This window comes from Lolium rigidum, chromosome 1 (assembly GCF_022539505.1).
Source record: "Lolium rigidum isolate FL_2022 chromosome 1, APGP_CSIRO_Lrig_0.1, whole genome shotgun sequence".
Taxonomy (NCBI): domain Eukaryota; kingdom Viridiplantae; phylum Streptophyta; class Magnoliopsida; order Poales; family Poaceae; genus Lolium; species Lolium rigidum.
Window position 1 is genome coordinate 112830468 of NC_061508.1, and position 16409 is coordinate 112846876.

A 16409-nucleotide genomic window follows, 5' to 3' on the forward strand; every position below is an offset into this window, starting at 1 on the left:
GAACGGCGACGGTGTTAGAGCACTGTTTCCTTCTTGAATGCGACGTTTTTGGAGAGTCTGTATTTCAGGTATTGTCTTGGTGGTGGATGTATTGCTGTTGTTAGGTCCGAGATACTGTAGCGGGACCTTTATTTCTTAGTTTTTTTTTTCTTTTTTTTGGCTGTGTGCATCCGTACTGTCATTAGGGTGATGCGTTGTTGCAGAGTCTGGATGTAATTGGTATCTTTTGATATTAATATATTTCCTTTGTCGAGAAAAATAGGCAAATTAACCCTATTATCTAGAATAACGGATAGCATTCCAATCAGCCATGCATGCCAGAAATAATAACGACACAAGTACAATACCGCAGTTCGATTCACGCAGTGACACGTATCTCCCGAAACAGTTGCTAGGAAGCAGAGAAAGGCAGAACACAGTAAGCAAAATGTCCAATAATTTAGCATCCTCACTGGATTGAGCGCACATCGGATCAGGTCTGCAACAAGAACGTACTGTATTTGATAAAATAGTTTGTTTAGAAATCATGCACGATCGAGAAAGGAAGCTCATAGAAATCATGCCATATCTGCGCACACGCATGGCAGCTAAGCCTAGCATGGCGCGCCAGGACTCCCAGGAGGGATCCATGTGTCCAGCTGCAGCGCAACCATTCGCTGTAGATCGTCGTTGTTGCGCGCGGGCGCTCGTGTACATGCCGTGGCCACTAGAACTATGGGCCTGGTTGATTGATTGTATCTTTTCTGTTACTCCCGGGGGCATATGTTTAGGGTATCGTCAGCGGCCCGATTTATTACGGACATGAAAAATGATCGGTTGTATCTATGTGGATCAGACTATCGCGGCATACATCCTTCTGACCTCTATGATGTGTTTGGTGAGGTTGATGAAGGTGACGGTAGTGACCTTCTTCTCATGGCACCGCTTCTCGTCCCTCTTGGTCAGAGCCTCTTGTGTCTCGGTCATCATCGTATTCAAGGTCTCGCTCCATGAAAGGGCTGAAGCATCGTGCTTTAGATCGGTCTTGGTGGACTTGAGGGCCCTTGGCTCAGATGGAAGGGCATTTTGGCATGGGGCTTCGTCTTCGCCATCAACGGCCACCGCCAAGCTCCGCCATTCTGGACGCTGATCTTGTAGGCTAAATAGCATTTACGGAGGTGCCTACACGGTTGGAGGAAATGACCAAGGAGTTTATTACCGAACATTGGTGACTGCATAACCGCAGCATTTTGCCTCCTATGGTGTAGTTTGCCTACACTTATAGATTACGATCTTGTGTATTTTCTTTTCGGTGCGTTTTGGATCTTGGACGATTGTGTGCATTTTTTTTTTCGATAAAGGACGCTTTCATTACTTTTAAAAGTATTACACCCGGCCTCTGCGCATAACAAGATGCACACAGCCGCACACTCACAAAGTGTCAAAGTAGCACACACACAAGGTACAAAAACCAAACTCTGAAGGACTATAACATGGAAGGACAACTAAGGCTCAGAGGACTCTATCCGTAGATTACGCCGCCATCCATGTTGGGAAAAAATATCCTTCGCCACCTCCTCCAATCGTGTAGAGGCCTCCATAAAGAGGTCTTGGCTCTCTGGCTTCTGAAGCAAGGACCACGAACGGAGCAAAGCTGTGAATCGGTAGATAACCTGCAAACAAGAAGAATTAGTATCATGGAAAATCTTGTCATTTCTACATAGCCAAAGCGACCAAATAATGGCAATCGCCCCCACCCTAATAAAAGTTTTATACCTACGATCCACCCCATTGAGCCAAGCACCAAAAATATTGGCAACACTCTGAGGAGGATACAAGGTCGAACCTATTTGGGTTATTGACCATATAGATCTCGCAAATTAACAGTTGAAAAAAAGATGGTTAATTGTCTCATCATGATGATAAAAGACACACTTTTTACTACTTTGCCAATTACGCTTTACAAGATTATCCTTTGTAAGAATTATCCCCTACGAAGAGACCAAGCAAATATCTTTGTTTTTAGTGGTATCTTCATAGACCAGATTTTTTTATTAGTAAATACTGGCGTATCTGATTGGATTAACGCTTTATACATTGAATCTATCGAGAATTTTCCACTCTCATTAAGATTCCATCTAACCACATCGGATCCCTGCGTCAACTGAACCCTTTCGAGACGTTGCAGCAGAGTATTCCAGGAATCTAGCCTGGGGCCTAGAAGATCCCTTCTGAATGCCATATTAACCGGAGAATCTCGCATCACCGTTGCAATGGTATCAGATTTGTGGCGAACAATACTGTATAAAGCTGGATACTGTTCCCGAAGGGTGGTATTACCCAACCACTTATCCTCACAAAACCGTATCTGAGATCCATCCTTGATCGAGAAAGATGTGTATGGGAAAAAGAATTTCTTTATCGCCATTAGACCAGCCCAAAAGTGTGAGTCTCCAGGTCTCCAAACCACCTGGGACAAAGCCTTTGAGCCTACATACTTTCTCTTTAGAATCGTTTGCCATATACCTTCTTCTGAAAGAAGTTTAAATAACCATTTTCCAAGTAGGGCTCGATTTTTGATCTCAAGATCATGGATACCGAGCCCCCCTGGTCTTTTGGTCGACAAACTACATTCCATTTAGCCAGACGATATTTCTTGTTTTCACCATCTCCTTGCCAAAAGAATCTAGATCGGAAATAATCCAATTGGTGCAAGACCCCTTTAGGCAATTGGAAGAAGGAAATTATATACAGTACCATATTGCTTAGCACTGAATTAATGAGAACCAACCTTCCGCCAAGAGACAGGAGTTTCCCTTTCCAACTTGATAGGCGTTTCTGAAGTCTTTCCTCGTATCGTTTCCACTCAGCTATAGTAAGTCTCCGATAATGAATCGGAATACCCAAGTAGTTAATTGGAAACTGGCCAATCCCGCATCCGAATAGATCGGCATACGAGGAAGCCTCGTCGTGAGCTTCACCGAAGCAGAACAATTCACTTTTATGAAAATTGATTTTAAGACCAGAAAGCTTCTCAAAAGCTGATAGTATCAACTTAAGATTCGTCGCTTTCTCAAGGTCATGTTCCATAAATAAAATTGTATCATCGGCATATTGAAGTATGGAGAGGCCACCATCAACGATATGTGGAACTACTCATTCAATAAGACCATCTGCTTTAGCGCGTTCAATAATAATTGCAAGCATATCCGCCACTATGTTAAACAACATGGGTGACAATGGATCTCTGATGACGCGTGAAACACACGTTCGTTGGGAACCCCAAGAGGAAGGTATGATGCGTACAGCAGCAAGTTTTCCCTCAGTAAGAAACCAAGGTTATCGAACCAGTAGGAGATGAAGGTCACGTGAAGGTTGTTGGTGAAGGAGTGTAGTGCGACGCAACACCAGGGATTCCGGCGCCAACGTGGAACCTGCACAACACAATCAAAATACTTTGCCCCAACTTAACAGTGAGGTTGTCAATCTCACCGGCTTGCTGTAAACAAAGGATTAAACGTATGGTGTGGAGAATGATATTTGCTTGCAAAGAACAACAGAGAACAATGATTGCAGTGGGTTGTATTTCAGATGTAAAAGAATGGACCGGGGTCCACAGTTCACTAGTGGTGTCTCTCCAATAAGATAAATAGCATGTTGGGTGAACAAATTACAGTTGGGCAATTGACAAATAGAGAGGGCATAACAATGCACATACATATCATGATGACTATTATGAGATTTACTTATGGCATTACGACAAAGAACATAGACCGCTATCCAGCATGCATTTATGACTAAAAAGTCCACCTTCGGGTTAGCATCCGCACCCCTTCCATTATTAAGTTGTAAACAACAGACAATTGCATTAAGTACTGTGCGTAATGTAAACAATACAAATATCCTTAGACAAAACATTGATGTTTTATCCCTAGTGGCAACAGCACATCCACAACCTTAGAACTTTCTGTCACTGCCCCAGATTCAATGGAGGCATGAACCCACTATCGAGCATAAATACTCCCTCTTGGAGTCACAAGTATCAACTTAGCTAGAGCCTCTACTAGCAACGGAGAGCATGCAAGATCATAAACAACACATATGATAGATCGATAATCAACTTGACATAGTATTCCATATTCATCGGATCCCAACAAACACAACATGTAGCATTACAAATAGATGATCTTGATCATGATAGGCAGCTCACAAGATCTAAACATGATATCACAAGAGGAGAAGACAACCATCTAGCTACTGCTATGGACCCATAGTCCAAGGATGAACTACTCACGCATCAGTCCGGAGGCGAGCATGGTGATGTAGAGCCCTCCGGTGATGATTCCCCTCTCCGGCAGGGTGCCGGAGGCGATCTTCAGAACCCCCCGAGATGACCGTGGGCTTTTATTTCGTCCAATTCCGAGAATATTTCCTGTGTAGGATTTCTGAAACCAAAAACAGCAGAAAACAAGAACTGACGCTTCGGCATCTTGTTAATAGGTTAGTACAGGAAAATGCATCAAAATGATGTAAAGTGTATATAAAACATGTGAGTATTGTCATATAACTAGCATGGAACATAAGAAATTATAGATACGTTTGAGACGTATCAATCTCCTTGCCGCAATCCCTTTTTTGTCTGAAAGTAATTGCCGACATCATCATTGACTTTAACGGCAACACTTCCACCAAAAATGAAATTGTGAATTAAGGAACGCCACTCTTGTGAAAAACCTTTCATCCGGAGAGTTTGTTGTAAAAATGACCATTTTACCTTATCATATGATTTTTCAAAGTCAATCTTTAATATAACTCCATTCAAGTTTTTCCTATGAAGCTCATGCACTGTTTCATGCAAAGTGACCACCCCATCGAGGATGTTCCTTCCGTGCATAAAAGCCGTCTGAGACGGGCGCACTACATGATCAGCAACCGAGTTAAGTCTTAAAGTTGCGGTTTTTGTAAAAATATTGAAGCTAACATTTAGGAGACCGATAGGCCGATATTGTTGAATCCTCTCGGCCTCCAAAACCTTAGGTAATAAGATTATCTCACCGAAATTTAGACGAAACAACTCTAGTTGATCTTCGTGCAATGCAGAAAATAAAGCTAAAAGGTCGGACTTAATAATCTCCCAGAAGTTTTGATAGAACTCTGCTGGGAAACCATCATGACCTGGTGCTTTATTATGCTCCATTTGGAAAACCGCCTTCTTGACCTCCTCCTCAGAATAAGGGGCTGTCAGAAAGGCATTTTCTTCTGAGGATACTTGGGGAATATCCTGGATCATGGATTCATCCATAGTGAAAGTTCCTTCATCCGGATCCCCAAATAGGTCCTTATAACAATTAGTGATGTAAATTTTGAGTTGTTCATGCCCCACAATCGTCCCCTCATCCTGAACCAGAGAGTGAATAAGTTTCTTCCTATGTCTGCCATTAGCGACAGAATGGAAGTACCTTGTATTCGAATCTCCTTCTAAGATAAATTGGACTTTAGATCGTTGATATCATTTAAGCTCCTCCTCTCTCAACATAGAAGCCATCTGCGCATTATATTGATTCTTAAGATCAATTTCTTGCGGTGAAAGCAACCGTGTCTCGGCAAGGGCTTCGAGATCATCGATCAAGTATGTAAGGCGAAGTTTCTCAGCTTTAAGAATGCCTGCTACATGTCTTGCCCATCCTCCAAGGTGTTTCCGCATGGCGCGGAGTTTATTATTCCACCTTTGGATAGGACTAGAACCAGCAACAGGTCGCTCCCATACTCGCTTAACCATATCCGAAAAGCCATCACGTTGCAACCAGCCTAATTCAAATTTGAATTTGCGTTTACATTGTGTTCTATGCTTGCCAGTTGATAAAAGTATGGGTGCATGATCCGACAAACCTTCAATACGAGGAAGAGCCCGTACAGTGACCATAGGATATTTTGATTCCCAATTATGGTCCATAAGTACGCGATCTAATTTCTCATATGTAGGTTCAGGAAGATTATTCGCCCAAGTGAACTGTCTCCCAACCATTTCTATCTCTTTCAAATCCAAACTGTCGATGACAACATTGAATAGAAAAGGCCAATGGTTATCGAAACGGCCCCTACTTTTCTCATGAGAAAACCTTAGCAAATTGAAATCCCCCCTATGATGATAGGATATGGGCGCCAGGTTAACCTATTCACGAAGAAAAGCAGCCTTGTGCTCGACCTGGGCAGCACCATAAACAGTGACAAGACTCCAAATGAAATTGTCGCATTTAATTTATGCAGAGACCAGGTGTAATGCTTAATTAAGTTTTAAGTAATAAAGCATCCTTTATCAAAAAAATCTTCAATATGTTAACGATACTATTCTTTATATAGAGAACTTGGAGAAAGCCATGAACACGGATTTTTTATGTATCTTTGAACAATTATCCGGACTTAATCATGTAAAAAAAAATTGGAAGTCAAAAGAGGAAGAGGATCAGTACAAATAAATTTTGGTTGTGAAACTGGTTCCTTCCTTTCTAATACCTATGTGTCCCAATCTGTTTTAGAAAATTAGTTAATAAATACTGGGATCCACTTTGATTGAAAGTTGGGTTGTTACTCTCATATGAAGAATGACTTGTGCTTATTAGTTATATTCTTATCAATCTTCCGATGTTTATGGTACCTTTTCTAGAGATACCTACTAAATGTTAGATTTTTATAAGTCAAGTTTCTTTTGGCAAAGTGATCAACTTGGAACAAAATATCAGTTTCTGAATGGAATATCATTCTCCAACCAAATGAACAAGCTAGAGAGCCTAGGGGTTCAGGTTCCAGAAATGAAAAATAAGTTGTATACTTGTATGTCATCTTTGCTCGGTTTGGCAAAGGCTGTGTTCAGTGAAGTTGTATATCACCAGCAAGAAAGAAACCCCGTAGTTTCAATTAGTATATGTTTTCACACATTTGAAGCTGTATACATATCATCTACAGTACAAAAATTAGTGGTGATTGACCTGTCCTATAAAAGTCGGATGTCAATCGCAGTGAACCGGTAGAGCATAGGTGCTCGGCGTATCTACAAGCTAAGAATATTCAGAAGCGAAACTCTGTTGTGAATCAATCTCCTGTACAGAAATTCCACTCCGGTCTGAAGATCACCGATGCTGCTCTCCAGTGCCCGCAATTTCTCCTCTTGGCAAACGAATTTTGTCTTCTGGAATGTCTTGGAGACAAGGGAGCACTTTGGCATCTCAATTTGCTTCGACAGAGTCCCGCAAGTGGATTCGAGTAGTGAGATGGTGACCTCTCTCGCTTCAGCCATTTGCATCATCACCCTGCAGTCCTCGTCGTCAGAAACAGTCTTCTTGCTGATCTTCTTGAACTGTTTTTGTGCCTTCTTCATTAGACGGATGTACGACTTGACTTGAGCACATGCATCTTCTCCTCTCCTGAGAGCTAAGAGGAGCTCCTGAACACTCATCTTCAGCTCCATGAAGCTCTCCTGCATGGCGTTGCAGATATCAAGCACGACGAGTGACCGTCCAAGCTCTGCCTCCACAGCATTCCTTTGCTGGGTTTGGCAGAGGATGACTTGGTTGCCGGGAGTGCGTATCATCTTGTCGATGCAGCTGTAGATGACTTCAAGCTTCTTCAAACTATTGCATGTTGTATCGATGTCAACGGTTGCTGAGATTGTTGCGCTCAGACTCTGGAGCTGCTGCTCAACTTCCGAATTGTTCGAGCGAGGGCTCGAAGGCGCGCTTGCAGATCTTTGATGGCAAGCCATGCTTGGAGATTGAAGCTTTGATGCTATTTTCTTCTGTATGTTAATGGAAGAGGATGGTTGGAAAGACGAGCTTGGTTTGTTGGTGCCTCGGGTCTGGGGCTCTCCCTGTATTTATATCGCAGAGGCTGAAGCAATGCGTGATGAACAGAGCTGTCGACAGGAAGAATCTCATCCGCTAATCTCCATTTGATCTGGATTATTGTGCTAAGTGATCCGTTCGAACAGGAGCCACCCGGAGTTATTGGTTGTCCGTGTTTGGTTAGCACAGCAGGGCTCAATGAGTGGGATTATGTACCTGGCATGTCTCGGCTACTGGTGGCACAATACACTGCACGAATGTTATGTTTGATTCCGGATCATGGAAGATTACAGAAACGAAATGGAAGATGTAGTAAACGAAGGGGATCAAAGGATATATGAACTGGTGCTTGGTGCAGTTTATACTTCTGACTCTGCCAACCAATCAGGAGGTTGGGAATTGGGATATTTGAACGCAGCAGGAATCACCATCTGCTCACGATTGCATGGCCACCTGCAGCCACAGACAATGCTGATGTCCTTCTACGCCTCCTGTCTATTTCAGAAACACATTGCTACTTAACCAACATGGCTCTGGGTTGTCATGTTGGATGCGTGGCCATCAGAGTAAGGTGCACGCTCAAGTGTAGGTTGATCGATTGCTGGGTTCATATGAACGTGGCCAGAACTGACAAAAGAGCAGAAGTGCATGTCTGATCGAACGACTCAATTCATTGGACAACCCCATCGAAGGTTGCTTCCTCGTTGTTGCGGTCAACCTATGATTAGCAGCCTCAATGGATTGACACACACATCGTATCAGGCCAGCGACAAGAGCGTATGTGACGAATAGTTTGTTTAGAATCCGAGAAGATCCCCAAGGATCTTCCGCTCCACTTAACAAATCCTAAACATGTAGTACGGACGAGAAATGCATCTCATACGGATCATGCCATATCCGTTAGCGCACGCATGGCAGCTTCGCCCGGAGACGTCCATGTGTCCAGCACCAGCGCAACCGCTCGCGGTTGGAACGCTCAGGCCATCTCCAACGGGCCGACGCAATTTCGGACGATCCGAGTTTGTGTCGGCCCGTGGATGCCATGCAGTACAGGGTGACCGTTTGCGTCAGGGTATCTCCAGCGGTGCGGATATTTTTTTTTAGCGGAGACAACATCAACCTCGTTAATGGCGTTTTACGTCCCGTCGAGGACTGCCGCCGGCGATTAACTGTTCCCGCCTGACGACGGTCGTTCCGGCGCGCTCAATACATTCGCAAGTTTCGCCGGCGTTTCTCGCGCGCGGGAAATGACCTGCGCGGCAACGCCATTTCCCGCCCCGCCGTGGCTATATATGGTGGACACCGGCGGGGTGACAGGCACACCTCAAGCTATAGCATCCATCCATGGCCGACCGCTACAGTTCTTGGGAACACGTTGTTCAGATGTGCCGCCACCTCCACCCGGATGAGGACGAGGAGGTAGTCGCCGCCGGCGTTGAGACCGAGCAGCTGGACCGGGAGGCGGCGGAGGCGGAGGTTGCGGAGGCGGAGGCGGTAGAGCGCGTGGAAGGGCGCCTCGCGGCGACCAGGGTGGAGATCGCCAATGCCATGCCCGATCTCGTCGACGCCAGGGTGGAGCTCGCGGAGGCGCGGGCGGCCATGGCGGCCCCTCCAGCGGACGCCGTCATCCACGACATCGCGGACGACGACCCCCCCCCTCCCCCGTGCCCGTATGCTTCGAGTGCGCCGACGACCAGTTCGTTCTGGTCGCGTCCTTTGAGTCCCTGGCTGGGGACGCCCAGCGCCGTCAGGCTTGGTTCGCGGTGGAGGAAGCCCACAGCTATGCGATCGCCATGGCTCGGGGGTTAATGTGCTCCGACCTAGACTCGCTCCAGCGTAGGGGCCCTTCTCCCGCGCGGTTCGAGCAGGAGAACCGGGAGCTGGCGGGCGCCATCGTCGCCAGGGATGAAGCGGTGGCGGCGGCGGCTAGGGACAGGGCCCGCTTCCTCGCCCAGCTGGCGGGGTTGCATGCGGCGGCCCGGGCGAAGGAGGAGGCGGCGGCGGCGGTGTCCCAGGCGGCGGCGGAGGAGGCGGTGGCCCAGGCGGCAGCGACCCAGGCGGCGGCGGAGGCGGAGGCCAACTCTATCGCCAGGGCAGTCATGTGGGACTCCTCTCTGGCCGAGGCCCTCGAAAGCCGCAGGCGCCAGGAGGAGATGTCCGTTCGCAGCCGTGCGCGGCGCACGGAGTGCACGAAGCGCTCCCGCTTCGACGACGGCGCCAGCCCTTTCGGTGGCTAGTAGTAGGCCGCGCGACTGCGAGTAACCGAGGCCGGTGTAGGCCGCGTAATGGCGAGTAGGTACCGCCGTCGTAGTTTTAGGTTAACTCGACTAACCATCTCTTGTAAAGATGGTCCTTTTGGCCAATCAATAGTAATGAACAAATATTATGGTTACCAAGTCACTACCGACCGGCCCCGGATGCAACGAACGCGGACACTTTCCGCGACCGCGCAGCGTCCGCGGAGACGCAAACCTGGCGCATATTTGGGCCAGATTTGTGACGCCGTGGACGGCCCAGTCACTATGCGTCACCCTGCTGGAGGAGGCCCAGACGCATTTTCGATCACGGCGGTCGCAAACGGACGCTCAGCGCGTCGCGCCGCTGGAGATGCCCTCATAGTAATGTAGGTACATCGTCGTCATTGCGCGCCCGGCCACGGAAGCCATTGTCCGTTGGGAACCCCAAGAGGAAGGTGTGATGCGCACAGCAGCAAGTTTTCCCTCAGTAAGAAACCAAGGTTATCGAACCAGTAGGATCCAAGAAGCACGTTGAAGGTTGTTGGTGGCGGAGTGTAGTGCGGCGCAACACCAGGGATTCCAGCGCCAACGTGGAACCTGCACAACACAATCACGAGTACTTTGCCCCAACGTAACGGTGAGGTTGTCAATCTCACCGGCTTGTCGTAAACAAAGGATTAGACGTATTGTGTGGAAGATGATGATTGTTTGCGAAGAACAGGTAAAGAACAATTGCGAGTAGATTGTATTTCAGATGTAAAGAATAGGACCGGGGTCCACGAGTTCACTAGTGGTGTCTCTCCCATAAGATAAGCGAGATGTTGGGTGAACAAATTACAGTTGGGCAATTGACAAATAAAGAAGGCATAACAATGCACATACATATATCATGATGAGTACTATGAGATTTAATCAGGGCATTACGACAAAGTACATAGACCGCTATCCGGCATGCATCTATGCCTAAAAAGTCCACCTTCGAGGTTATCATCCGAACCTCTTCCGGTATTAAGTTGCAAACAACGAGACAATTGCATTAAGTATGGTGCGTAATGTAATCAACACAAATATCCTTAGACAAAGCATCGATGTTTTATCCCTAGTGGCAACGAGCACATCCACAACCTTAGAACTTTCTCGTCACTCGTCCCAAATTTAATGGAGGCATGAACCCACTATCGAGCATAAATACTCCCTCTTGGAGTCACAAGTATCAACTTGGCCGGAGCCTCTACTAGCAACGGAGAGCATGCAAGAACATAAATAACATATATGATAGATTGATAATCAACTTGACATAGTATTCAATATTCATCGGATCCCAACAAACACAACATGAAGGATTATAGATAGATGATCTTGATCATGATAGGCAGCTCACAAGATCTAACATGATAGCACAATGAGGAGAAGACAACCATCTAGCTACTGCTATGGACCCATAGTCCAGGGGTGAACTACTCACACATCGATCCGGAGGCAATCATGGCGATGAAGAGACCTCCGGGAGATGATTCCCATCTCCGGCAGGGTGCCGGAGGCGATCTCCTGAATCCCCCGAGATGGGATTGGCGGCGGCGGCGTCTCTAGAAGGTTTTCCGTATCGCGGCTCTCGGTACTGGGGGTTTCGCGACGAAGACTTTAAGTAGGCGGAAGGGCAGGTCAAGGGGCGTCACGAGGGGCCCACACAACAGGGCCGCGCGGCCAGGGTCCAGGCCGCGCCGCCCTGGCGTGTCGCCACCTCGTGGCCCCACTTCGTTTCCTCTTCGGACTTCTGGAGGCTTCGTGGAAAAATAGGCCCCTGGGCGTTGATTTCGTCCAATTCCGAGAATATTTCCTTACTAGGATTTCTGAACCAAAAACAACAGAAAACAACAACTGACTCTTCGGCATCTCGTCAATAGGTTAGTGCCGGAAAATGCATAATAATGACATATACTGTGTATAAAACATGTGAGTATCATCATAAAAGTAGCATGGAACATAAGAAATTATAGATATGTTTGGGACGTATCAAGCATCCCCAAGCTTAGTTCCTACTCGCCCTCGAGTAGGTAAACGATAACAAAGATAATTTCTGAAGTGACATGCTATCATAATCTTGATCATACTATTGTAAAGCATATGAGATGAATGCAGCGATTCGAAGCAACGATGAAGATAATGAGTAAACAAATGAATCATATAGCAAAGACTTTTCACGAATAATACTTTCAAGACAAGCATCAATAAGACTTGCATAAGAGTTACTCATAAAGCAATAGATTCAAAGTAAATGCATTGAAGCAACACAAAGGAAGATATAAGTTTCAGCGGTTGCTTTCAACTTCAACATATATATCTCATGGATAATTGTCAACACAAAGTAATATAACAAGTGCAATAAGTAAACATGTAAGAATCAATGCACGGTTGACACAAATGTTTGCTTCTGGGATAGAAAGAATAGGTAAACTGACTCAACAATAAAGTAGAAGATAGGCCCTTCGCAGAGGAAGCATTGATTACTATATTTGTGCTAGAGCTTTTCATTTTGAAAACAAGAAACAATTTTGTCAACGGTAGTAATAAAGCATATGAGTTATGTATAAGCTATCCTATAAGTCGCAAGCCTCATGCATAGTATACCAATAGTGCTTGCACCTTGTCCTAATTAGCTTGGATTAACACGGATTATCATTGCATAGCATATGTTTCAACCAAGTGTCACAAAGGGGTACCTCTATGCCGCTTTGTACGAAGGTCTAAGGAGAAAGCTCGCATTGGATTTCTCGCTTTTGATTATTCTCAACTTAGACATCCATACCGGGACAACATAGACAACAGATAATGGACTCCTCTTTAATGCATAAGCATTCAACAATAGTTAATATTCTCATAAGAGATTGAGGATTAATTGTCCAAACTGAAACTTCCACCATGAATCATGGCTTTAGTTAGCGGCCCAATGTTCTTCTCTAACAGTATGCATACTCAAACCATTTGATCATGAAAATCGCCCTTACTTCAGACAAGACGAACATGCATAGCAACTCACATGATATTCAACAAAGGTAAAAGAGTTTATGGCGTCCCCAGAAACATAGTTACCGCTCAACAAGCAACTTATTAAGAAATAAGACACATAAGTACATATTCTTCACCACAATAGTTTTTAAGCTATTTTTCCCATGAGCTATATGTTGCAAAGACAAAGAATAGAATTTTAAAGGTAGCACTCAAGTAATGTACTTTGGAATGGCGGAGAAATACCATGTGGTAGGTAGGTATGGTGGACACAAATGGCATGGTTATTGGCTCAAGGATTTGGATGCATGAGAAGAATTCCTCTCAATACAAGGCTAGGCTAGCAAGGTTGTTTGAAGCAAACTCAAGTATAAAAGGTGCAGCAAAGCTCACATATGAACATATTGTAACTATTATAAGACTTCACATTGTCTCCTTGTTGTTCAAACACCTCAACCAGAAAATATCTAGACTCTAGAGATCAATCATGCAAACCAAATTTTAACAAGCTCTATGTAGTTATTCATTAATGGGTACAAGGTACATGATGCAAGAGCTTAAACATGATCTATATGAGCACAAAAATTGCCAAGTATCAAATTATTCAAGACATTATACCATTTACCACATGCGGCATTTTCCGTTTCCAACCATATAACAATGAATGAAGTAGTCCAACTTTCGCAATGAACATTAAAGATAAAGCTAAGAACACATGTGTTCATACGAAACAGCGGAGCGTGTCTCTCTCCCAAACAAAGAATGCTAGGATCCGATTTATTCAAACAAAAACAAAAAATAAAACAAACAGACGCTCCAAGTAAAGCACATAAGATGTGACGGAATAAAAATATAGTTTCACTAGAGGAACCTGATAAGTTGTCGATGAAGAAGGAATGCCTTGAGCATCCCCAAGCTTAGACGCTTGAGTCTTCTTAAAATATGCATGGATGAACCACGGGGACATCCCCAAGCTTTGACTTTTCACTCTTCTTGATCATATTGTATCATCCTCCTCTCTTGACCCTTGAAAACTTCCTCCACACCAAACTAAAAACAAACTCATTAGAGGGTCAGTGCATAATTCATATATTCAGAGGTGACATAATCATCCTTAACACTTCTGGACATTGCACAAAGCTACTTAAAGTTAATGGAACAAAGAAATCCATCAAACATAGCAAAACGAGGCAATGCGAAATAAAAGGCAGAATCTGTCAAAAACGAACAGTTCGTAAAGACGAATTTTAAGAGGCACCAGACTTGCTCAGATGAAAATTCCCAAATTGAATGAAAGTTGCGTACATATCTGAGGATCACGCACGTAAATTGGCAGATTTTTTTAAATTTTCTACAGAGACTACTGCTCAAATTCGTGATAGCAAGAAATCTGTTCCTGCGCAGTAATCCAAATCTAGTATTGACTTTACTATCAAAACTTTACTTGGCACAACAATGCAATAAAATAAAGATAAGGAGAGGTTGCTACAGTAGTAACAACTTCCAAGACTCAAATATAAAATAAAGGTGCAGAAGTAAAATAATGGGTTGTCTCCCATAAGCGCTTTTTTTAACGCCTTTCAGCTAGGCGCAGAAAGTGTGAATCAAGTAACATCAAGAGGCGAAGCATCAACATCAATAGGTATCTTAGATGCTCCCCCATCCGTAGTGGTGCTAAGGGCTTTGTCAATTTTAGGCCTATAATAGTTTTTTTGGCTTAGGCACTTTAGAGACATACATAAACTTTTGCTCCTTACCCACATAAGCTTTCTCCTTAAACTTAAGAGAAGAAAAAGTTGAACCCAAGGTTCCCATAGCTTCTTCAAATTCACTAATCCTATGGGTTCGATTATCATGAGTAGCACAAGTTTCTAAAACAGCAATTCTCTCATTAATTCCACCTAGAGATTTATCAAGTTTATCAGTGCTATTAAGTAATATTCCCAATTTAGTCTCAATACTTGGAAGATCTTTCTCTATGGCCTCCAACTTTTTCATGGCATCTTCAAGAGATATTTCAATTTTAGCTTCATTAACAGGTGGTATTCTAACTAGACTCTCAATAATGCAACTAGCTTCTAAAGCCGGAGTGCCTAGGAAATTACCTCCCGCAAGAGTATCAAGAACATACCTATTCCAGCTAGAGATACCAACATAAATGTTCCTAAGTAGTATAATAGTGGAGTGTTTCTTAATGCACCTATGATGAGCATCACTAATTCTATACCAAGCATCTTTAAAACTTTCTCCCCCTTGTTGCTTAAAGGAACGAACTTCAACTTCCGGATTACTCATTTTTTAGCAGTAGTAAATAGAGCAAACTAAATAAAGTAAATGCAAGTAACTAATTTTTTTGTGTTTTCAATATGGAGAACAAGACAGTAAATAAAGTAAAACTAGCAACTAATTTTTTTGTGTTTTTAATATAGAGAGCAAACAAAGCAGTAAATAAAGTAAAGCAAGACAAAAACAAAGTAAAGAGATTGGATGTGGAAGACTCCCCTTGCAGTGTGTCTTGATCTCCCCGGCAACGGCGCCAGAAATTTAGCTGCTGGCGTGTAGTTGACGTGGGAGTTAGAAATCTCTGTGGTGTAATTTTCCTTCACGTCCCCGGCAACGGCGCCAGAAAACAGTCTTGATGCGCGTAGTTGACACGTCCGTTGGGAATCCCCAAGAGGAAGGTGTGATGCGCACAGCAGCAAGTTTTCCCTCAGTAAGAAACCAAGGTTATCGAACCAGTAGGAGCCAAGAAGCACGTTGAAGGTTGTTGGTGGCGGAGTGTAGTGCGGCGCAACACCAGGGGTTCCGGCGCCAACGTGGAACCTGCACAACACAATCACAGTACTTTGCCCCAACGTAACAGTGAGGTTGTCAATCTCACCGGCTTAAAGTAAACAAAGGATTAAACGTATTGTGCGGAAGATGATGATTGTTTGCGAAGAACAGTAAAGAACAATTGCAGTAGATTGTATTTCAGATGTAAAGAATAGGACCGGGGTCCACAGTTCACTAGTGGTGTCTCTCCCATAAGATAAGCAGATGTTGGGTGAACAAATTACGGTTGGGCAATTGACAAATAAAGAAGGCATAACAATGCACATACATATATCATGATGAGTACTATGAGATTTAATCGGGGCATTACGACAAAGTACATAGACCGCTATCCAAGCATGCATCTATGCCTAAAAAGTCCACCTTCGAAGTTATCATCCGAACCCCTTCCAGTATTAAGTTGCAAACAACGGACAATTGCATTAAGTATGGTGTGTAATGTAATCAACACAAATATCCTTAGACAAAGCATCGATGTTTTATCCCTAGTGGCAACAACACATCTACAACCTTA

The 16409-nt window shown here is 44.3% G+C and overlaps 1 protein-coding gene across 1 annotated transcript; it reads right to left on the minus strand.

The window, feature by feature from the left end:
- Positions 1-7027: 7027 nt before the first annotated feature.
- On the minus strand, positions 7028-7738 carry LOC124680039. Its single transcript, XM_047215295.1, has one exon. It carries the CDS (start codon positions 7736-7738, stop codon positions 7028-7030), a length of 711 nt encoding a protein of 236 aa, XP_047071251.1.
- Between the last annotated feature and the right edge of the window lie 8671 nt (positions 7739-16409).